Source organism: Eulemur rufifrons, chromosome 8 (genome assembly GCF_041146395.1).
Source record: "Eulemur rufifrons isolate Redbay chromosome 8, OSU_ERuf_1, whole genome shotgun sequence".
Classification (NCBI taxonomy): Eukaryota; Metazoa; Chordata; class Mammalia; order Primates; family Lemuridae; genus Eulemur; species Eulemur rufifrons.
Window position 1 is genome coordinate 122528797 of NC_090990.1, and position 24216 is coordinate 122553012.

Below are 24216 nucleotides of genomic sequence, written 5' to 3' on the forward strand. Positions count from 1 at the left end.
AAAAGGAGCTCACAGTTAGGTATGAGTGATAGACAAGAAAGTAAATAACACAAAAGACAAGTACTACAAAAAAAAAAAAATCTACAAAATGACAGGAGGTAGAATATGAACAAGAATAAGGTACTGTCACTGCTGTAAAGCAGAACGAGGCAGAAGATACTTGCTCTAAGAAAGGTACAATGTGGTTTGAGAGATTTGTTAATAGTATGGCTAACAAGAGGGAGAGATGAGGTTGTAAAGAGAGTCCACGATAAAGTGAGGCATGAATCACCACAGTGAGGAAAGTGAGGCATCTAACTGTTCAGATGTAAACCTATTTTATTACTGATAGTTCTTATCTCATTAATACAAGACATTTTGACTGTCAGATAGGGGGAGATACACAAAAATACTGTTGGGAAAAAGAAGAAGGTTTCCGTTTCTAATATTATTAATTTCTAGAAAAAATGAATGAAGAGTTGCTACTTTTAAAGTATATTATCTAATTCTAACCATTGGGATGGCTATAATTAAAAACGTGAAAGTAAATAAGTGTTAGCCAGGATGCAGAGAAATTGGAATCCTTGCACGTTGACTGTGAAAATGACAATGGTTCAGCCTCTACGGAAAACAGCTTGGCAGTCCTTCAAAAAGTTAAACATAGGGCCGGGCACGGTGACTCACACCTGTAATCCTAGCACGCTGGGAGGTCAAGGCTGGAGGATCGCTTGAGGCAGGAATTGGAGACCAGCCAGAGCAACAGACAGATCCCATCTCTACCAAAACTAGAAAAGAATTAGCTGGACGTGGTGGTGTGCACCTGTAGTCCCAGCTACTCGGGAGGCTGAGGCAAGAGGATCGCTTAAGCCTAGGAGTCTGAGGTTCCAGTGAGCTATGATGATACCACTGCTCTCTACCTACGGGACAGAGAAAGACTCTGTCTCAAAAAAAAAAAAAAAGTTAAACAGAATTACCATATGACCTAGCAACTCTATTGCTAGACACACATTTATGCACCGTGTGGCAACATTTCAGTCAACAATGGATTGCATATATGATGGTGGTCCCATAAGATTATAATATCGTATTTTTACTGTACCTTTCCTATGTTTAGATATGCAAATACCATTGTGTTATAATTGCCACAGGATTATTAGCTGGGAGTGGTGGTGTGTGCCTGTAGTCCTAGCTACCAGGGAGGCTATGGTGGGAGGATCACTTGAGCCCAGGAATTTGAGGCTGTAGTGAGCTATGATCATGTCACTGCACTCTAGCCTGGGTGACACAGTGAGACCCTATCTCAAAAAACAAAAACAAACAAAAAAACTGCTTACAGTATTTGGTATAGTTACATGCTGTATAGGTTTATAGCCCAGGAGCAATAGGCTATGTATACCACATAGCCTAGGTGTGTAGCAGGCTATACGATCTAGGTTTGTGTAAGCATACTCCATGATGTTTGCACAATGACATAGTTCTCAGAACATATCCCTGCTATTAAGCGGTGCATGAATGTATACCCAAAAGAACTGACAACAGGTACTCAAAACAAATCCATATACGTAAATGTTCAGAGCAGCATTATTCATAATAGCCAAAAAGTGAAAACAACCCAAATGCCCATCAAGAGATGAATGGATAAATTGTGGTACATCCATAGGATGGAGTACTACTCAGCCATAAAAAGGAACGAGCACTGATACTATGCTAAAACATGGATGAACCTTGAAAACATGAGGCTAAGAAGCCAGACACAGGGTCACATACTATATGATTCCATTTATATGAAATACATAGAATAGGCAAATCCATAGAAATGCAATATAGATTGGTGGTTGCCAGGGGCTAGGAAGAGGGAGAAAGGGAGCTACTGCTTAAGGGGTGTGGGTTTTCTTTTGGAGTGATGAAACGTTTTAGAACTAGAAAGAGGTGGTGGTTGTACAACACTGCAGATACATTAAATGCTAATGAATTATTCACTTAAAAATAGTTAATTTATGTTATGTGTTAATGTTATGTGTACTTCACCTCAATTTAAAAAGAAAAAGAAAAGAATCTGTAGTTCCGGTATAAATCTCGCAGCTACTGTTCTATTTATTAACCTGCCTATAGCAGCCAGCCTCACTTGTCTAAATGGCTGCTTATAATGTGTTATGAAATGCCCCTCTGTGGGAATTGCATGTGAAAATAATAACATTTTCTTGAATGAGGGTCGGAGAGATTTTGGAACATGAAGTTTGTGAAAGCTATTTTTTATCACTTAGCAGCTATATTTTAGATAGTACTACACTTAACTACATTTTAATCTGTACTGAAAATCATATACTACCACTTTAATTAAACCTATATAATAAAGAAGAAAAGTATGTTATCACAGATTTCTACTTACCAGTAAATTTAAGGCAGTCAAGGTAAAATTTACCAATAGCCTAAATTTCAGATACCGTATAGGAAACGAGGACTGTATCTGTGCCTGTCACTACATCACCTTGATAAGCAAGCACAAATTCCAAATGAAGTTCACAGAAATTCAAGCAACCAGGGGACATAAATAACAGCTAGTAAGATCTTCTAGGAAAACTTAGTTTACTGATCATTCTTGGTGTGTCTGTGTGGAGGTGGTTTCTTCCATCTTAGCCACCATAAAAATGGGAGCAATCAGGGATAATGGAAATCCAGAAAGAGAATCACTTATCACAGAGAATCACAGAAAGATTTCATGCCACTACAAAAGCAAGATGTGTAACCAAAATTGATGACAGGTCATCTACAGCTGTGGTACTGGTCCGTGGCTTGTTAGGAAAACAGGGCCGAGCATCACTGCCGGAGCTCCAATACCACCACCCCACCACCTCCCGCAGAAAAATGTCTTCCATGAAATCAGTCCCTAGTGCCAAAAAGGTTGGGGATGGCTGAATGGCTGATCTACAGGATGGATGATCGTTACATATCTGCTAAAAATTCCAGTGACTTTACTATATATTCTTTACTTCCTAAATAACAGCATGCTTTTATATATCACCTGTAGATGAATGCAGATCAGTAACACATAACAAGATTTCTACAGGTAGCTAATGTCTGTTGAATTGCTAAATCTGGATAAAAGATTCTATTAAAACAGATTTTTAATAACTTTATTCTTAATTGTAGAAAATGAATGACTTGTGACCTACCAGCTATTGAGACTTTTTCAAATAACTGAAATATTATGCATAAATGGAACGCTTTGAGGACCAAGAAAACCAGAAAGTCCTTATTTTAATATCCTAATATCACATTAACACTTTTTGTAGGAGAAGAAAAATTTACCAACATTTACGTTGCTCCCTCTCCCTCCTGCTTCCCAACCTAATCAGATGCCCACTACTCACCTTTATCTTTAAAATGTAAGCCAGTTAAATGGTGGCAGCTTCATGCCTTCCTTGGAGATACAAAGAAGTCCCTGAATGTGGCAATACAACTCTTTACCTTCTGATTATATCTAATGTCAGGATTCCTACCTTGAATTATGACCCTTTGCTACAAATCCTTCTCATATTGTTTATTTATCTGGATGAACTAGCTACTCTCAGACTTCTTTTTTTTTTTTTTTTTTTTTGAGACAGAGTCTTCCTCTGTTGCCTGGGCTAGAGTGCCATGGCGTCAGCCTAGCTCACAGCAACCTCAAACTCCTGGGCTCAAGCGATCCTCCTGCCTCAGCCTCCCGAGTAGCTGGGACTACAGGCATGCGCCACCATGCCCGGCTAATTCATATATATATACACACACACACACACACACACACACACACACACACGTATGTATGTATATTTTTTTTAGTTGTCCAGATAATTTCTTTCTATTTTTAGTAGAGACACAGTCTCACTCTTGCTCAGGCTGGTCTCGAACTCCTGAGCTCAAACAATCCGTCCACCTCGGCCTCCCAGAGAGCTAGGATTACAGGCATGAGCCACCGCGCCTGGTCTCTCAGACTTCTTTATTGCATTCTATTCCCAGTTTCATTTTCCTTGTATCATGAGGCCATCCCTAATTGCCTCTGTTCCTAACCCTATCTAGAGGACTTTCTTCTATTCCCTTCTACCTAAAACCTTATTATCTGTATCTTTTTTTCCTTTTTAAAAATTTTTAAATTATTATTTTTTTCTTTTTTGAGACAGAGTCTCACTCTGTCACCCTGGGTAGAGTGCAGTGGTGTTATCCTAACTAACTGCAACCTCAAACTCCTCGGCTCAAGCTAGCCTCCTGTCTCAGCCTCCTGAGTAGCTGAGACTACAGGCATGTGCCACCATGCCTGGCTAATTTTTCTATTTTTAGTAGAGACAGGGTCTCGCTCTTGCTCAGGCTGGTCTCAACTCCTGAGCTCAAGCAATCCTCCTGCCTTGGCCTCCCAGAGTGCTAGGATTACAGGTATGAGCCACTACAACTGGCCAACCTACTTCACTCTCCCATGTCTCCACCAAAAAAAAAAAAAGGACCTTCCCTACAGTAAGCTACTTCATCCACCAGTGTTCTGAAACCCAACACCTTTTTGATTCCTGAATCATCTATTCTTTATTTACCACCCTCCTCCTACTGGCTCCTCTTCCTTAACATATAAACGTATTCATATTGCTCCACTAGGAGGACTTTTCTAACCTCCTCTCCCATTCTCTCCCTTTTACCGTCATCATCATACTCCCAGCAGATAGCCAACACCGCATACTTACTGAAACACATATCTCCTTGCTGTATTATTATTTATCTCCATTTACAGCTATGAAAAATTGTGGCACAGAAAAAAATAACTTGCCCAAGGTAATACAACCAGGAAGTGAAAGAATCAGGCTATGAATTCATGTGGTTTGATTTCAGGTTCTGAGCTCCTAACCACTGTACTATACAGTCCCACATACAGCTTCCACTAAAAGACCTGCCTACATTTGTCATTCCCCTTCTTCAACCATTCACTTCTCTGACCAAGGCAATTTCTTTCCTAACCATTTGCCTAAAACCTTTTAAAAGGTCCCCAGTAACCAGTAATTGTCAAATCCAAAGGTCACATTTTAAGCCTCCTTTGGCAGTTCTTGACCACACTGAATACTAACTCCATGAGCTCACCATCTGGTTCACTTTTGATTTCCATGGTTGTTCTTTCTTATTTGACTTAAGCACCGTCTAGTAGAACTTTCTGTGATGAAGGAAATGTTATAGGTATGTGCCATCCAACATGTGGCTACTGAGCACTAGAAATGTAGCTACTGGACTGGGGAACTTAATTTTTAATTTTATTTAAATTCTAGTGGCCATTGACAGTACTCTTTCTCTGCCAGTCCCTTCAACGTTGTAGAAGAGCTCTCTGTCCTTGGTCTTCTTCTTAGTTTATTACACTCTCTTCCCAGCAGCATCTCACTGCTAAAGTCTCCCATATCTCCACAAGCAACCCAGGTTTCTCTCCTCAGGAACATATCTATCTATCTATCTCTCTCTCTCTCTCTCTCTCTCTCTCGTCAGTTGCCCACTTCTTCACCGCAAGTACCACAAGACATCCCAAATGCAACATTTTCAGAACTGAAATCCATCACCTCATTGCCAAGTCTATTTCCACCTAGTGCAGTCCCTTCTCAGAGAACAGTACCATATCTATCCTAGCCACAAGCCAAAAAACAGGTATTCATTTTAGATTACTCCCTCTCCTCCTTTTTTTTTTTTTACTCCCCTCCTTCTCCTCTCCTCCTCCCCACAATGGCTCATTAAATTTGACCCCTAGTTTCTACTGCCACTGCTCTAGGCCAGGATGCTATATAATGGATCTAATTGAAAGACTAATGGAGTCTAGTTTTTAGCTTCAAGCAAGATGTAAAATATAACATGGCTGGAAAATCCTTTTGTACCAAAAACTCTTTAATACCTGTTGGGAAAAAATATACGAAAAAAATGACATGACAAAACTAAGCTGCTCTCTAAGAGAAGAGGGAAAAAATTACAGACAATCTCTAACAATCTGTGCCTAAAACTGTTTAGAAATAAATCCTCTCATTAATGTTCCAAATTTCTTTAGTAATGAATAAAAATGGACACTACCCCTAAAATTCTGAATTTTTTATTGGACTATCTCTTGCCAAAAGGATCAATTGTTCATTCACTGATTTAACAAAAGTAAAATCTTAATCCAGATGCCATTTACTATTCTCACAGTTCAGTAATTATAATTCCCTCCTTCCCCACATATACCTAAAATTTAAAAATCCCCATGTGCACCAGTGGGCAAAGCCAGGGCAAGTTTCTCCATATGTAGCGGTCATAGTCTCTTAGAAGTCATATCGTGTAACTGACATCTACCAAACCAAACACCAGAGGAAGGTCTATCTTTTCCTACAGGTGTCTGATGTTTGCTTCTAGATCACTATGAACCTTCACTGTGCTCCTAAGGCTCTCTGGAAGTGTTCTAGTCACTTTCAATGACCCGTAAACTACCCACTATTTAGAACTTCACTATAAAGAAACTCCAAAAAAATTAATATTGGTATTTCTATCCACAGGCTTATAGGAATACCTTGGCCAGTACAGAACATAGTCTACATAGGAAAATATGTAATATATTCTAAGATAACAACAATAATAAGAGCAATAAGAATGTTAAAAATGGTCCCTAGATAAACATACGTTGAAAAGGAAAATAGTTCCTCAGACTCTGAAATTTTCAATTGTTCCACTCCAGTTTAATGAGAACTTATTTGAGGCCTGTCCCTTGGTGATATTCTGAGGCTTCTCCTAAAAACACTGGTATTTTATCTGGAAATGTCTCCCCAACAAGTGTTGGTTCGAGACATCAAGTTCTTGAGTTATTATGAAGAACAGCAGGTGTATTCACTGGTGCCTTGGTCTTTCAGGATGCTTTCTCTTCATCTTGGAGAAGATGATGTCTGATCATGCTCTTTTATAAACATAATTTCCTACTACCAGCCACGACACTAGTAAACCCCACAGAACTAATTTATCACTGGTTACCAGGAACTTTGGATGATGATATTTTTGGAATGCTATTTCATAGACGTACATTAGGTTGCACTAATAAATTTCTCTGGCCTTTCCATTTGCCAAAACGATCTTGATATTATCCTGGGTGAAAAAATCATTTAAATGAAAAATCAATTAAAAAAGAATAAGACAAGGGGAGCCTTGACTCCATCACAATTCAGATGTAAAAAAACTTACAGCTAATTGACCACAAATTCAATAAAGAAATGAGTCAGCTACTTTAAAAGAAAATAAGTGTTAAAATTTCAAAACAAATATCAGAAAAATTTTATATTAAATTTATAAAAATTTAAATTAAAACATTTGTCACTTTCACCTTTATTAATTATAAAAATAATAAGCCAATGATAAATTTTCAAAAATAATAATAGGCCAAAGGTAATTGTAATGGATGCACTGAAGTCTGAAGAACTGGAATATTGTCTCATTCTGTGAATGACTAAAGAATAAATGATGAAAAAATTCTGAAGGAATTAGAGACGCTTAGTACAGATTTCTTCTCCCTCTCAGCTTTTACTGTTTCTTCATGCTGAACGTACCCTGCCTACCACCACCACATGTAAATCCTACCCTGCCTTCAAGGCATAAAGTTCACTTTCTCCAAAGCCTTCCCTGATCCTGCCAGCTAGAAACAATTTCTTCCTATGTTGAATTCTCATGGATTCACGTATACTCCTTATGAATCTTCTCAATTTCTGTTATATTACATTTTTGTACCTATTTTCTCTACTCTACAAGATAAATTTGAAGATGCTATACATACAGCTGTGAAGATGGAGGAAGGGGCCACAAACCAAGGAATGCAGGTGGCCCCTAGAAGCTGGAAAAGGGAAGGAAATGGACTCTCCATAATGCCTCCAGAAGAAGTGCAGCCCTTTCAACACCCTAATTTTAGGACTTCTAAACTACCAAACTGTAAGATAATAAATTTGTGTTGTTTTTATTTTATCCAGCAATTCCACTCCTAGGTATATATCCAAAAGAACTGAAAACAGGGACTTAAACATACACTTACACACCAAAGTTCATTGCGGCATTGTTCACAATAGCTAAAAGGTAGAAACAATCCAAATGTCCATCAACAGATAAATCTATCAACAGAATGTGGTACATACATACAATGGAATATTATTCAGCTATAAAAAGTAATGAAGCTCCGATACATGCTACAACACGAATGAACCTTGAAAACATTATGTTAAGTGAAATAAGCCAGGTATAAAAGAACAAATATTATACAATTCCACTTAAATAAAATATCTAGAATAGGCAAATTCAGAGACAGAAAGTAGATTAGAGGTTGCCAAGAGTTGAGAGGAGGGAGAAATGGGGAGTTACATACTCTCCCAAGGAAAGCATCCTTGGCAACATTCTTTCTTCTGCACAGCCTTGTGTGTGTTATAAGAAATATCATTACTATTTTCTCTTATATGGATGGGTTTTTTATTGAAAGGATATTATCTGTGCAAAATAATCCAATCTTCCTATTTTCCTCACTGCTCATTTGGGACTGTTGAGCTAGGCTATGGAAGGTCATACAGTCAAACCTTGACCAGTGCAGGGGTTAGGGGTGCTGACTCCCCACACATTCAAAAGTCCACATATAGCGTTTTACTCCCCCAAAAACTTAACTACTAATAGCCTCTTGTTGACTGGAACGCTTACCAATAACATAAATAGTCAGTTAACACATATTTTGTATGTTATATGTATTATATACTGTATTTTTAAAATAAAGTAACCTAAAGAAAATGTTATCAACAAAATCATAAAGAACAGAAAATATATTTCCTATTTATTAAGTAAGTCCTAGGCTTCACACTGAGTAGGCTGATGAGGAGGAGGAGGGAGGAGGGAGGAGGGAGGAGGGGGAGGAGGAGGAGGAGGAGGAGGAGGAGGAGGAGGAGGAGGAGGAGGGGTTGGCCTTGCTGTCTCGGGCATAGCAGAGGTGGAAGGGGAGGCAGGAGTCAGGCACACTCAATGCAACTTAATAGAAATACATAATTTCTGTATGACTTTTTTGCTTTTTCATTTCTCTAAAAATGTTTCTGTATGGTACCAATTCTTCCATCATTTACTTTAGTTTGAGTGCCCATATCATAAAAGGCTCCATGTTGTAAGAGAAGTCAAAAGCAGTCTGGAATAAGATATAGATAAGAGCAGTCCTGATAACAAACCCAACGGCATTTGCACAAGAGTTAGCCTATCCCTTCTTGCCTTAAATCCAGGTGCTCGCTTCTCTTCCTTACCTAAAAATGTCCTTTATGACACTTTTTTCCAGAATAGGGCACTTTCATCTTCATTATAAACTGTTCAGGCAGATATAGGCATCTTTTCTCCTCAATGATTTTCTTAATGGAGTCGGGGAACTCGTTGGCAGAAGCAGCTTTTCCTGTTATCCTGACTTTTTTTAAGCCAAACCTCTTTCTAAAATTATCAAACCATCCTTTGCTGGCATTAAATTTTCCAGCTTTGGATCTTTTACTTTCCTTTTGCTTTCAGTTGTCACACAATGACTTTGCTTTTTCTCAAATCATATTAGATAGAGCCTATAGGGATGCTTGTCTTATGGCAATCCTGCACCCACATAAAAGTTGCCTTTTCAATACGAGATAAGGTATTTGGCAAAAAGTGCAAGATTTTCATGCCTACTGGCATAGCTGCAGCGACAGTTTCACAAATTACTTTTTCTTTTTTATAATGGTTCTTACATTGAATTCATTTATCTTGAAATGGTTGACAACTGCAGCTGCAGACCTCAATATAAGGTACCTATCAAGTAATTCAACTTTTTCTCGTAATGTCATGACTTTGCTTCTTTGGAGCACTTCCAGCATCACTAGTGGCACTTTGTACGGTTCCCACAGTGTTATTCAGGGTTAAGGTTATTGCACTAAACACGATGAAAAATACTTAAGAATCGGGAGGGATCACTTTTTACTGTGACACACAATTTACTGGAGACAAACTGCTCACGTGGACATGACTAGCATCACATGACACTTTAAGAGGATACTCCACAACACCTGAGATCACTGCAATAGCAACAGGAGGTGGCTACAAAATTATTACAGTAGTACAATAGATACTATAGTTAGTTTTATCCACAGCATGATTTAATACAATATATCTGAGTTTGTTTACATTTCTCTCAACTGTGAATGGTGCCATGTACGGTCTTTAAGTGTTTGTCTGTATAAGTTTTTATAAATTTTAACTTTTTATAATAGATTTGAGATTATAGTAGTAAATGTTAGAATAGACTAGTATCTTAATATATTTTATTTTATGCATTCATAACATACCTAACTTTTAAATGTATTCAATATTTCTAGGCTACACAGTTCATCTGCAAGTTTTTTCAAATTGTTATAAATCTCTAAATATTTTTCCAATGTATTTATTGAAAAAAATCTACATAGAAGCAGGCCCGCACAGCTCAAATCCATGTTGTTCAAAGGTCAACTGATAAATATGTTGATTAGATAAATTACACATTTATTTTCTTTAATCTGAGCCTGACCCTCAGCAGGCTTATCAATCCTTTTTGTTTATTTCAATCAATTCCTTAAAGATAACTAGGTCAAAACTCATTCACTCTATCCACATCCCCAAACCCATTTCATTCAGTCTTCTAGCAAGGCAGTATGACGTAACGAAAGGCTCATGGTCTTTCAATCATGAATTGCTAAACCATCATGAATTTAGTTCCTTTATGTGTAATACAGGCATAAACCTACTTACCTTATAGGGGTAGTTTAACAATTATAACATAAAGTATACATAACAAAGCAGCTAGCCATATACCTACAGTGAACGAATTCAATAAATGGTAACTGCTGTCATTGTTATTACTATTATCCTTGCCTTCCTCTGATGATCACCTCAACTACTTTAATGAGAAAAATGATGTAATCATGTGAATTATTTCCCAGTTTTGCTTCTTTCCACCTCAATTTTCTCTGTCATCGTTTAATCTTTACTCCTTCTCCCCAATCTTAGAGAAGGTGGTATATCTTTTTTCACTTGCAAAAGTTCAAGTTCATTCTGCACTTTTGATCCCAGCCCTTCACCTCTACCTTGGTCCCAAAGTTCTTTTTCTTTCTTTACTCTCCTACTTCCTGGTGATTTTTTTCTATCTGGCCTACAAACGCACTTGAATTTCCTCAAACACCTTCTTAATTCCACTATGGGACTTTTCTATACCCCTTCTTGAATTACGATTGCCATAATCTATTCAGAATCAGTTATTTATATATTTGTCTTATCTCTTAATAAACTGTTAACCCCTTGAAGACTCAGGGTACCTCACCTGCTTGTACTGTATCTTCTAATAACACCAACTGTAATATTTTACATATAGAACAGACACTGAATAAATAAAGAAACCTAAGCTATAGATTCTCTATGGACGTATAAGGGCTATTTGACAAAAGTACACTGACAGATTTAGCTTCTCAACTTAAATCATTCTGGCAGTAGAGAGGCAAATAAGTTTCCATATCAACACAATCTTAAATAAGGTTACAATATCATTCTTAAAATTTCACAAATTAAAATTATTACAATCATAAACATTTCAGGAAAAAATGAGCTACACAAAAGTATTCTGAATCCAGAAAATGTGAGACTTCAGTTTTATTATAATGTTAGGGGTTCTTTCCCTTAAAAATTTTACTTCTTTTTCATAAACTACTAAAAAATAATAAACAACTAACAAATGACTAGTCTGTAGGTTCAATTGTTATATTTTTAAATAAAAATCAACTTGTAAGCATGTAATTATCTAAATAAACTGTGATTTTATATCTAATATAGCAAACATGGTAATTTAATATGCAAACTGGAACTCAAATGTATTTCTATATTCCTAAACTAATAAACTGGTATCAGTGGGAGATGCTAGAATTATAGTGACAGACCCTTAACAGTCAAGGTTTCTGTTATTCTGAAGTGAATGTAAAGGTCCATAAAATGGAGGTTATTAGTAATTTCACCAAGGCAACAAATGCTACAATAGACAAACAGGAAGTGAGTGGCTATGCTTCAGAGTAAGGACGGGTGACCGGTTCACATTTGATCCAGCTGCTATGTATTATTTCATGAGCAGGGACGCTTAACAAAAAAAGCAATAAAAATTTTCTGTCTTTGTGGGGGAAAAGAGAAAATCAACTGCCATTTCTGGTGATGGAAGTAGAGAAGTCTGAGAAAGTGCCAGAGTTTAGCCACAAAATTATAATTTCAGAAAACTATATTTTTCTAAAAGTAAAAAATCTAAATTGATACTGCTCAACTCTGTGGTGTGAATGAGTTTGCCATGCATTTCATATTAAAACGGGGTAAGAAATTCACAAGACTTCCAACAAGTGCTCCAGCCAGAATTTACCTCACATAGATCTGAACACATACAAAGTGCTGCCTCAATTTTCAGTTTTATTTCCGTTCATGGGAAAAAACACATGCAAGCTACAAATCTTAAATCTGCCTTTATTTCCTGGATTTGTGCCTCACATCCCCATTCCTTAAAATAGTAATATCTAACTTGTCATAAGAACTTAAATTAAAATCAGGTAATGTATACAGAGCTTAAGATTTTTAAAAACATGTCACAGGGGTTTTATTAAATGTTACAGGTGCTCAAAAATGGTAACTACTGAAACTGCTATTACAGTAGTGGCATTAAAGTAAATATGGGGATTCCTTGAGTCTGATGCAGTAGGTATTTTTCACATTCTCCAATCATTTAGTGAATCTGTTTCTCCTCCCTTAGAGAGAAAAACATGCTTCCTCTTTGACGCTAACCTTTAGGCACAGGTGTCCTGCCCCTCTCCCCTGGCCTATTAATGGGATCTACTGCCCTATTAGTCTCTGAAAACAAGTCCTACCCATAAGCTAGGTGGCCAAAGCACCTGCATCAGCACAAGAACCAGTACTACAAAATAAAGGAAGAGGGGCCCAAACAGGGGACAGAGAAGTAACGGAAAGGAGACCGTGGCTGATAATTTAGAAAGAAAGAATACAATGCTATCCTTCCCCTTCTCAGGAGATACTACAGTAGTCTACTTGGGTAGCCTCAGTTAGAATAATAGAAACATGTTAAATACAACAGGGATGAACACGGAAGCCTCACAGCTCACTTTCACATAAAGAGGTAGGTACATTTCAGAGACTAAAAGATACATAAGCATCTCCAGATACAGAACAGTTTACAATGGAAGACATGTAGGCAGGAAACTACCTGTATTGGTCCAACCTATCTATCTACTACAAATTATTAATAAAAGGTTTTATGATCCATAAAAATAGAAAACAAAGACAGCTTCCAAAAGTGCCTCTGTTTCTCACCCATCTCCCCTAGTTAGGCATTTTGCAAAATGATGGTCAAAGAGGGAACCCTCTCTGCTAGTGAAAAACCTAGCTTACTTTAGAAACAGTTACTTTCTGTGCATCCTTGCCCATAATTCTCTTCTTATTTGGTTTAGAATCGTATTTCTGCCTTGATCAGAAACTGGGGAAGTCCCTGTACCATCTCTGGCAGATAATAAAGACACATACTCAAATGTCCTCTAAGCAATACACTGAATTAAGAATATGGGCTGTGGATACAAACTATCCTTTACGGATTTACCTTTCTCTCATGGGGCCTCAGTATTCTCATTTACATGATAATTAATTTTCTCCTGATAAAAGGTTTAATCAAGTGTAAATTTTAAAAAATTACCAAATAAAAGGATGTATTAGAAATGGGTATGTCTTTATATTAATAACTATCTGATACTATCATAACTTTAATATAATTTATAGCAAATGTGAGATAGATAAGATTTACTATTTTGATTAATACCTCTAACAAGAGCAACACTTTACTGAATGGTTGCGGTGCCGCCGACACTTTGCTTAACATTTCACATTTATAATCTCCTTTAATAAAATGACCTCTGACATATTTTATCTCCATTTTATAACTGAATAGATTACATTTCAAAAAGATTGGAGAAATTGCCTAAAGTCACACAGCTCTAAGTGGCAAATCTATAATTCATACCTAGAACTATCTGACTGAAAGGACAATTCTTGTAACTACCTGTTGTTTCTCTGACAGATGGAAGCAAAAGGATGAAGCAATCTGCAAAGAAAAGTAGATAATCTTAAACAAACATCATCTCGGTTCCTGTAAGTCTAAATCATATTTGATAAGTCAATACTCAGTTGTTCTGTATTTGCCAAATACAAGTTCTAGTAAAGTGGGAGGTTTCTTCTTTTAGCTCCATTAGATCTAACTAAAAGGCCAGATGAGAGAACTATCTCTTACCCGTGTTGCCATCTCCACTCTCCATAGATGGTTTACTCGGTTCTGACGGATTGTTCATTCTTGAGTCTGAAATGAACCAGAAGTGAATAAGGTTTGTTAAAATTTGAGACTGGAGATGGGGTTAAGAGGCAAAATCATGGCAGAGGAAAGGGTTAACTAACGTCACAGTCAAAGAGAAACAGTGCATACATGTCAGGCTAAAACATCAGAAATTGTAATAAAAGGTTATCTGAAGGAAATCCAGGATTCCCTGGACCCTGAAGGGATCCATAATTAAACTGTCTTTCCAAAGAATTTTAAGATTCTTTGAGGAAAAACAACACAACCCTAACCTGAAAAAAACTGTATTAGAGAGTTTCATATGTAAAATAAGTAAATGTTTTATAACATCAAGTATAAAATGTTAAAGAAATAAAACTGAGGCTGGGGAGAAGCACCTCAAAAGTAAAAAAAAAAAAAAAGTTATTCTCAAATAAAGTATCTTTTTTATATAAGCAAAGATTTTAATTAATTACAACAGAAACAATCCATTGGTAATCTTGATAATAGATGAGATAGTAACTCAACCTAATAGACCAAAAGAAAACATGTCTGAGAAAAATGCCCCCATATTTGTTCCCCTCCCCAACCAAACTGGAGTCTAAGTGAGAATATGTCAAATTCATACTTCAATCATAAACCAGTATAAGAAACTGTGCCAGAGCTATAAGAGATATAATAATTTCAAAACTGAATCACAATCACACCCACTTAAAAATTATACTTCAATATCCTAAATGAATATGCTAGTTTGGGTTTATTTCTTCTAGAGTTATCTGTTAAATGAAGGTTTGTTTCCCCAGTAAAAAGTTTTCATCAAGCAGTATTACGTATCCCAGAAGACATGCAAGAGAAAAGCACAACTCTGCCCTTCTACCTCTCTAAAGGGTAAAACACTGAAAACACCTAAACACGATCTTATTCTACTGCAAACTCAAACTCAGAATATTTATAATCAAACTAGTTTACTACCAAAGAAGTTCTGCCATTTCTCCTGAGTTAAGAACCATTTAACTACAGTTATTAAGAGAGAACAAGTATTTTAACTATAATGCATTTGATTTTTTGACCAAAGAGTGTGTTTTGTCATCTGCTTAAACATTTAACTAGGAAATCAAAACCATCATTAGACAGAAGTCCCAACTGTAGGCAGTTGTCCACAGTTGCATCATCCACATGCATAAGGGATGAGGAAAAATCTGGAGTCCTCCTCTTATAAATTTCATTTCCAACCTAGAAGCTCTGTAATGGCTTTTCTAATACAGTAAGTTTTTACAACTGATGCTTGTCTTATGGGCTTAAGCACCTCTGTTATATCTCTGGCTTGTTCTTCAACTGTTCAAAGGGTTTAAATTCATATGTCTGTGGTCACAAATGAGGGCAGTTCTACAACTTCCTTCACCCCTACTGTCCAGAAAAATTTAAATATATCATCTGAAAACATACCAAGGTTTGAAAGGAACAGGTGTACAACTTACTGAAAATTGGCTTTCTGAATGACTTAACCAAAATCTTATGAAGGTCAACAAAGATCACAACAAATGTAACAATTACACACACTACTCAATGCTTCCTTTAAAATGAATTTTAAAGTAAAGTGGAAAAAAGGATAAATCAGTTAACATTCATGAAAAGGATAATATTTTCCCAGATACACGGACACCATACAAAGAAAGAAAGAAGCATAATTCTTAACAAGTCAGGAGCCTAAGCTTATACAATTCATATCCGAATTTCCCCATCTATAAGTTATGACACAGGTATTTTATGTGCATCTTTTCAGAGTCTTTCATTGACTTGTCAAGGGCTTCAAAGGCATTTAACAAAATTACTTAACACACAAAAAAGAATAAAACAATAAAATTTTGATTAACTGTACAACAACAATGGGGAGGGATTATTTAAATTATATTTACTATTAACTGAAAGTAATAGATATAATTTCCAATGCTAAAAACATGCTAAAAATATTTCAAAAAGATATTTTCCTTTCTTGTCCTCAGTTCCCAACTTGGTAAATGTAAAAAAGTAAATACAGATAAATTCTTTTTTGATATTTGAAGTATTTTCTCTCTCTGAACAATATAAAAAAATATAAGTCTACACCATTGAGCTGACTGTAAATAATGAGTCCAACACACAGTCTACAAGTTGCCATTTAATTGAATTCTTGACATAATTTTTTTGTGTCATTCACCCATTACATGGTGGTTTTTACTGTGCTAGACAAGTATCACTACTACCTCGGGTTTAGGCCATGCCTTTTGCATAAGAATTCAAACATTTTCAGAAATATCATTTTACTTTATTCTTGGCAACTATGAAGGTAACAGGAGACAGACTCAATTTTTAAGTGGGGAAAACGACATATAGAAAAAGTCATTTGCAAAAGTTTTAAATGTAAGATATCCAAGTCCTAGAGTTGGTATCACTCGATTTTCCAGATGACTATAGAAAGGTTCCAATAACTCTGCACATAAATAGACAAAACTACATACAAAATATGGCCATCATCAATCATGTCTAAAAACCAAAGCACTCCTCTTTTAAATCTTAGTTACCAAAGACTGTTTTTAAACTGGACATTTCCCTCCCCAAAACTAGGCTAACAGTTAAAACTACAGATTTCTAAAGAACATAGTTGATTTTAGAAAATAAAAAAAAGGTTAATATTAGCAAAACTTTGAAAAGTCAATAATTTCTAAAATCTGAAAACTGATCAACAGATCTACTGTAGTAAACAGTACAATTACGCTCTGTATTAGTATTTAAGGGAACAATTCTGCACAATGACTCCACCTTGTCTTTCACTGAGCATTTTTGCTTTTTGTATAAGACATTCTCATGAGGTATGAAAAACATTTTTATTAACATGTGTATATTAAGTACAGTTTATACCTTGTTTCAGACTTAAAATGTTTTTAGAACTACATGAAATGCTCTCAATAGAAATTTCCAAAACTCAGAAATGTCCTTCATTCAAGCTGAATTCTAAATCCACACTAGTTTCTGAAAATACCCTCTGAACCAGAAGAGCTAGTCACAGGGAGGGACCTACTACAAATTCAAGTATGCTCACGCTTTGCAAATGCTTTCCTCCTTCCCAGCTCAACGCAGCTCTCCCCCTCCCCTGCACTGGTTGCATATGCGATTAAGCATTTATGCATAGTCAACCCGACACATGCTATTTCCATATTAAAGCTTCTAAGAAAAGAACTGTGCTGGTACCCACCTAAAACATAGTCACTGCAGTCCAGCATTGCTGTGAAATCTTCTAGAGGTGCAGACAGTCCAAACAAGGAAGAAACAAGTAGCGGTTTGGGGTGGGGGAAAGAAGGTACCACTATTTCTAACAAATCTACACTATGTTCTTAAGAGAACAAGGGTGTGGGGGGTAGTGATTAAGGGGAGAAGCAAAATACAACTTCTTCGGTTACACCATAGCAATCTTCAACTGAATAAGGAAACTTCAGTTGCTCAGAGGAGTTTTAGTCTCTCCTACCAGCTAGGACTGACATTATCAAGCCAACTGAAGCATGAAAAGTTCCCCTTTTTGTAATAAAATAGAAACAAAGATTGCAGCTGGCAGTTTCCATAATGAAGCTTAATCAGTATGCGCGTGATTAGGGCCTTATGCAAATCTCCCCTCGTTAGCACTGCAGCCAGCACTTTGAAGTCCATGAACAATTCATTTACAGAATATACTGAAAGCACTCCCTGCATAATTTAAATCACTGCATAAATATTTATCAGCTCATTTGCATATTAATTGGCAGTGCATGAAGGGAAAAATTATCTCCTGAGTGCCAGCATAATAATTAGGAGGATGAAATGAGATTTCTTCCAATGGCCTGGCTTCTTGGACCTAACTTGAGATAGTACCAGGGGAGAAGGGAGGGACAGGAGACAGAGTTCTGTTAAAATGCCACTGAAATGACACGTACAAATTAGAAACAACTCTACAGACTTAAGCACTTTTAATCTTATTCCTGCCGGCAACAATGACTTCAGTAATAAGAGGATTTGCAAAAGCTTTCTACACAATCCAAATAATCCCAAGGAAACAATTAGCAAGGTAGAAGCAGAACACAGGGCTGTCAAGATGGTGCTAGTCTACTGATAGGGAATTTTCCAATTGCTAACACACACTGTCAGGAGAGAGTCCTACTTTAAAAGAAGGCATGAGTAAATTCAGAAGCAGTGCATGGTGTATAAAGGTATCTTCAAGAGTATGGAAATTCATCACTTACAAATCTTTTTATACTACCAAATTAACAGAATAGATTAGTTGAAAGGTACATATTATGCGGTATTCTTTTCCCATGAAAATCAATCTCAAGTTGAGAGAAGAGTTTCTTACTTAAAATCTTGATCATCAAAAAATGGGCCATATAAATTGTGGACTAATTTAGTAAACTCAAGTAAATTTCACTTAATAGACACACACACAAAATCCTTACTAAATATTATGTTTATTCAATTTAAAGTGAATTTACAAGGTAATCATCAACTCAAAACTTTTTAGGCATTACAATACAGCAACATTATCTCCCATTCATCATAGATAATTCAGAAGAAAATTTATAAAAACTCCATGGAGTAAGCATTTATTTACCCCCTTTTGAATAGAGAAACTGAGGCACAGGGAACTAAAGCACTTTATCCAATGTCACACTAATAATTTGGAGTCAGGATTTAAAACTAGACTTTGCTGACATATTTAAAATCTGAGCTCTTGGCTATTACTATGCATTATGGATGAGTTACACATTTAGAGAACTGGGGGGGGGGGGTTGACTAAAGTAGCAGACTAAAATGGCTTGTTTTCAGTATAGTAAGGAGATCAGTAACCGGTGGCAAAGACGTTGTGTTTAAAAGTCAGGTGTGTACGCATACGTGGAAGAGTACTTGCAGAGTTCTCAAGGGTGTCATTCCACTAATAACTGCTTTTATTTAGAACCAGTCTTCGAGCATGTCAAATGTCTGATTTTAAAAATACGTATGCATCTTTTCCCAACATTAAGGTTGAAATTAAACTCAATATGTATATGAGGAAATGAAAGACAAGATTTTTATAAGGGGCCTTTAAAAAGATTTCCTTGCCAGTCAATAACAAAGGACCAAAAACCGTTCTTAACTTTTAGATCAGCATTTTATTCATATTGCTAGTTTTTCTGTTTTACAGGATCATAAAATGCTTATGAGGAGCCAGTTTGGAGGAGAAACTTAACGCTGCCATTTCGTACCTGTGAAATGTGTTTAAGTTTCTTCCCTCTTCTAGTCTTAATTTTCTCATCTGTAAAATGATAAGAATACCCCTTTCATGAAGTTGCTGTGAGATAAATGTGTTTGTGCTTCTCGGACTAGGAGGCAGTTGTATCATAAGAGACATCAAATCACTGGATACACATGGTCTGTCTTTTGAGAGCATCAATTTTAATATTCACATCACTTTGTATTAAAATAAGCAAGAATATATTAATAAGAGAATACAAATTTTCAAATGAGTTTTTAAGGTAGAATGTATTGGTTGCAGAAGTTCTGCTTGGTGGGAAAAGATGAAAAGCAATGGTGAATGTGACTAGAATGTAGATGTCAATAAATATTTCTTTCCTTCTTCTTGTATCTTAAAAAAAATTGAAATCTATCACCTGCACTAATTACAGAATATCTCTGCAACTTTACCATCTGCCTTTTTGTACTTTATGTAGTAACACCTTTCTTAGGCCAGTTTGGCCTTTCATACATCAGCTCAGGATGATTTGGAGCTCTAGCCAGACAATTACTGCCAACTGAGGAGTGTTTGCTGGTAGGTACCCCACAGGGGGAACAACTTGGTAGTGTAATAACCTTCCTCAGGCCAAGAGAGTCCCACAGGGCCTCTGCTCAGATGGGAGGCTGGAGCTCACCAACTCACACAGGCTACTATCTAGAATGGGACCCTCCTCCCCTCTACTGCAAAGCTCACTCAGGCAGCTGACTTTGCTACAATGGGAAGGGCAAGAAAAATTCCTTTCTGCCACTCTTGATCTAAGTATCCTGCCCTTTCTAGATGGTAGGTTTAAATACCGGAAGCTTGTCCGGGCCTCTACAGGAGGATTGGGGGAGGATGGCCACGATTTCTCCCCTGTACTCTCCAAACATTGCACATTTACATCCAAAAGAAGAAAACAGATAGCTTTTCCCACAGTCTCAAATGTTCACTTCATTTGGTCTTCTGTCTGAAATACCAATAAAGAATCACTTAGATAAAAACTTAACCTAAAAAGAACACCATTTTTAAAAAAAGAAAACCATTTCTGAGAGGTGTGTGGGTTTGTCAGTCACTCACATTTCGGCATGAACTAATCCAATCTAACTGCTTTCTTTTTATGCCTAGTTTAGGAGTTGATTAGTGAGGTAATGGTTGTTCTCATTGAAGAAGAAGCCAATAAATGCTGTAATAAAATAACTGTTGTTTAGATGACATGGATTGGGGCTGGGGTAGTCATGGCGCAGGGTTCACAGAAGGTAGAAAGAATAGGAAATAGTAACATATGGAAGTATAAAAAAGAGCTGAAAAGGCAAAGTCCAAATTCACATATTTCAAAATTATGCCTAAAATTCAGCCTTTTTTCTAAGAGGGGGAAAAACGCTCTCCCATGATCCAGAATTCATGGACTAACACTTTTAGTATTAAAATAATTTTATACTCGTGATCTTATGGGCCAGTATAGCTAGCTCTCATTAGAAATGAGATTGAGAGCAACAAATTACAAACTAGCATTGAGGTCGGCTCGTACTCTACCTTACTAAATCATGGACATCCAACCTGGTCACGTTCCGTATGAATAGCCATTTGTACACACTATTCTGTACTGACTGTGTGCCTAGTCAAATGGGTAGAAATGTCTCTGACTCAACAACTAGTCCCTGTCACCTCCTTTCTGTCTCATGGGGGCATTTTGCATCTTACAGGTCCACTGGTTTCATACCACGCAATCTCAATTGCACAATAATATTCTTGTAAATTTTCATCTCTTTTCAAAATCTACCTAGACTTTTTCGGTGTCCTACTGACTTATGTATAGAAAACACTTAATAACATTGCTTCAGTCACTGTTCAGTAATAAAAGTACTTAGTATCTCAAGAATTATAACTCATTATTTACGAAAACTCATCTAAAAAACTCATGACCCACATATAGCTGAAAAGAATTTACTAATAATGTCCAAATATAAAAGAACATTCCAAGATTTAAAACCTTTAGATTCAGAACCAAGTGACTGGCACTGCCAGCATTCTTCTGCACTATGTCACAGTACATGTGGAGGACACCCTCTAAGGTTATAACGTAGGGCTCTCAGTGCTTAAAAAAATTTTTTTTAATAATGTAAAAGAGAATTCCTACCACTTAATAAAAATCTAGATGGGCAGATACCAAGAAAGGTATTTTATCAATTTAGCTAGTGAGCACTGCCAAATAACACATCTGAAGGATCATCTTATTTCGTAAAAAGTAAACTGCGGCCTAGAGAATGACTCTAGAGTCATAGCTATTACGTGGCAGAGTAATAATACATGGCAGGAAGTGGGGGGAAAATACAACACGGAGGTATGAGAGGAAAAGAAGTAAAATAGGCAGAAATTCTTATTCCATGAGACTGAGGTCAGTAGTTGGTTAATCAACAAAGTCAACTTAAATATCATAAAAACATATGCTTATTTTACTTTAACCCAAAGCACATAAATATACAGTCATTCACCGTTCTTGTGATGTTGGACCAAAGCCTTTTCTTTGAGTTTGGACCCAAACTCAAAAGTTTTTGAAGCTTTTCACTGAAAGCCACATTTTACATTGTACATATATGCATACCATAAGTATAAAAAACTTAAGAAAAGTTCCACAAAACAATGCTCTTTTCTAGGAGTAATGCACTCACTCTGTTGTGTTCAAACATATTTCTTTTTTTAAAAATTGCTGATTCCAACCCACCAAATTGACTTCATGAATCACAGACTGAAAAACACTGCTTTAAAAGTGAGGCAAGAACTTAAAAGACATAAGCAGCAATCTGAGTGCAGAATCTTTTTCTTTCTTTTAGGGTCATTTATCCCTAGTCCTTTATAGCTCTCTTGCACACATCTTAAATTCAACAGTAATTTGTAATTAACCTTTATAAAATATTTTCAAAGCATTTAACTTATGTTTTCACAGAAACATCATCTTTTTGTGTTCTTTTACTTGGTTTATATAATAATTATTTAAATTGTGTAATTAAAATAAACAATACAACTAGCGTGAACAAGCTTGGGAGCACAAACAAATATTAATAAATGACTCTTGACAACTTTACAACTCAATTAGTAGAAGCAGATATGGACATACCATGAAGTAAGAATTCAGCACGCTATAGGGCATCAGATGGTGTTTCACGCAGGAATAGCAGAAAAAAACGAACTCTCAAAACTCAACCTTAAAAACAAATCCTTTAGCAAACAAAATTTTTGTATTTTTTTAGAAAAATCCAGAAGAAAGGAATAGACGTGTCACTGAAGAGGATATAGAGATGACAAAGAGCACATTAGCCATTAGGAAAATACAAATTAAGACCACCATGAGATATCACTACACACCTATTGAATAGCTAAAATAAAAAATAATGACAGTACCAAATGCTAGTATAGATTCAGAGAAACAGATCTCTCATACACTGTGGGAATGTAAAGTGATACAGCTATTCTGGAAAATATCTGACAATTTCTTAAAAAATTAAATATACACACACCACATGACTCAGCAGTCTCACTTCTGTGCATTCATCCCAGATAAATAAAAACTTATGTCCACATAAATATGTATATACAAACCTGCTTTACAAATTAGAGGAGAGTCCTTTATCAGATATGTGCTTTGCAACTATTTCTCCCACTGTGGATCCTGACTTTTCATTTTCTTAACAGAGTTTTGCACACAGCAAAAGGTTTTTGGCCTCTTTTTTTTTTTTTTTAAATAAAACCAATTTGTCAATTTTTTCTTTTATGGATTGTATGTTTGCTGTCATGTTTAAAAACTGTTGTCCAAGCCCTGCATCCTTAAGATTTTCTTTTTTTCACAGGGAGCAGGGGGAATGGTTTCTCCTGGTGTGAGGTTTAGGTTGAGTTTCTTTTTTTTTTAAATCATTTGTCAAAATGACTATTCTTTCTCCATTGAACTGCTTTTGTACCTTAGGTTCAAATCAGTTGGCTATACTTCAGTGGCTGATTTCTGGGTTCTCCATTTTGTTCCACTGATCCATAGATCAATCCCACTACCAATAAATTCCTTCAAGCTTGATTTCTGTAGCTATAGTCTTGAAATTGGGGAAACTGATTCTTCCCACTTTATCCTCCTTTTCAAAATTGTGTTAGCTATTCTAGGTCCTTTGTATTTCCACATTTTTTTAATTTTTTTATTTCAGCATATTACAAGGACACAAATGTTTAGGTTACATATATTGCCTTTGCCCACCTGAGTCAGAGCTTCAAGCATGTCCATCCCCCAGATGGTGTGCACCACACCCATTAGGTGTGAATATATCCATCCCCTCCCCCCCCACCTGCCCAACACCTGATGAACGTTACTACTATATGTACACTTAAGTGTTGGTCAGTTAAGTCAGTTAATACCAATTTGATGGTGAGTACATATGGTGCTTGTTTTTCCATTCTCGTGATACTTCACTTAGTAGAATGGGCTCTAGCCCTATCCAGGATAACACAAAAGGTGCTAGGTCACCATTGTTTTTTGTGGCTGAGTAGAACTCCATGGTATACATATACCACATTTTATTAATCCACTCATGCATTCATGGCACTTGAGTTGTTTCCACATCTTTGCAATTGTGAA

At 36.4% G+C, this 24216-nt stretch overlaps 1 protein-coding gene across 2 annotated transcripts in view; it reads right to left on the reverse strand.

Moving 5' to 3' along the window:
* POU2F1 (POU class 2 homeobox 1) overlaps window positions 1–24216 on the reverse strand; it is a 164694-nt gene that overhangs the window by 56937 nt on the left and 83541 nt on the right. The window contains exons 1-2 of one of the 2 annotated variants that reach the window (XM_069479105.1): window positions 17580–17607; window positions 14309–14374 (exon numbers count right to left, since the gene is read on the reverse strand). In XM_069479105.1, coding sequence (XP_069335206.1) covers window positions 14309–14374; window positions 17580–17607 — 94 coding nt within the window. Of the gene's footprint in view, window positions 1–14308; window positions 14375–17579; window positions 17608–24216 lie in introns of those variants that run through there. The other variant, XM_069479106.1, reaches the window with a different exon arrangement.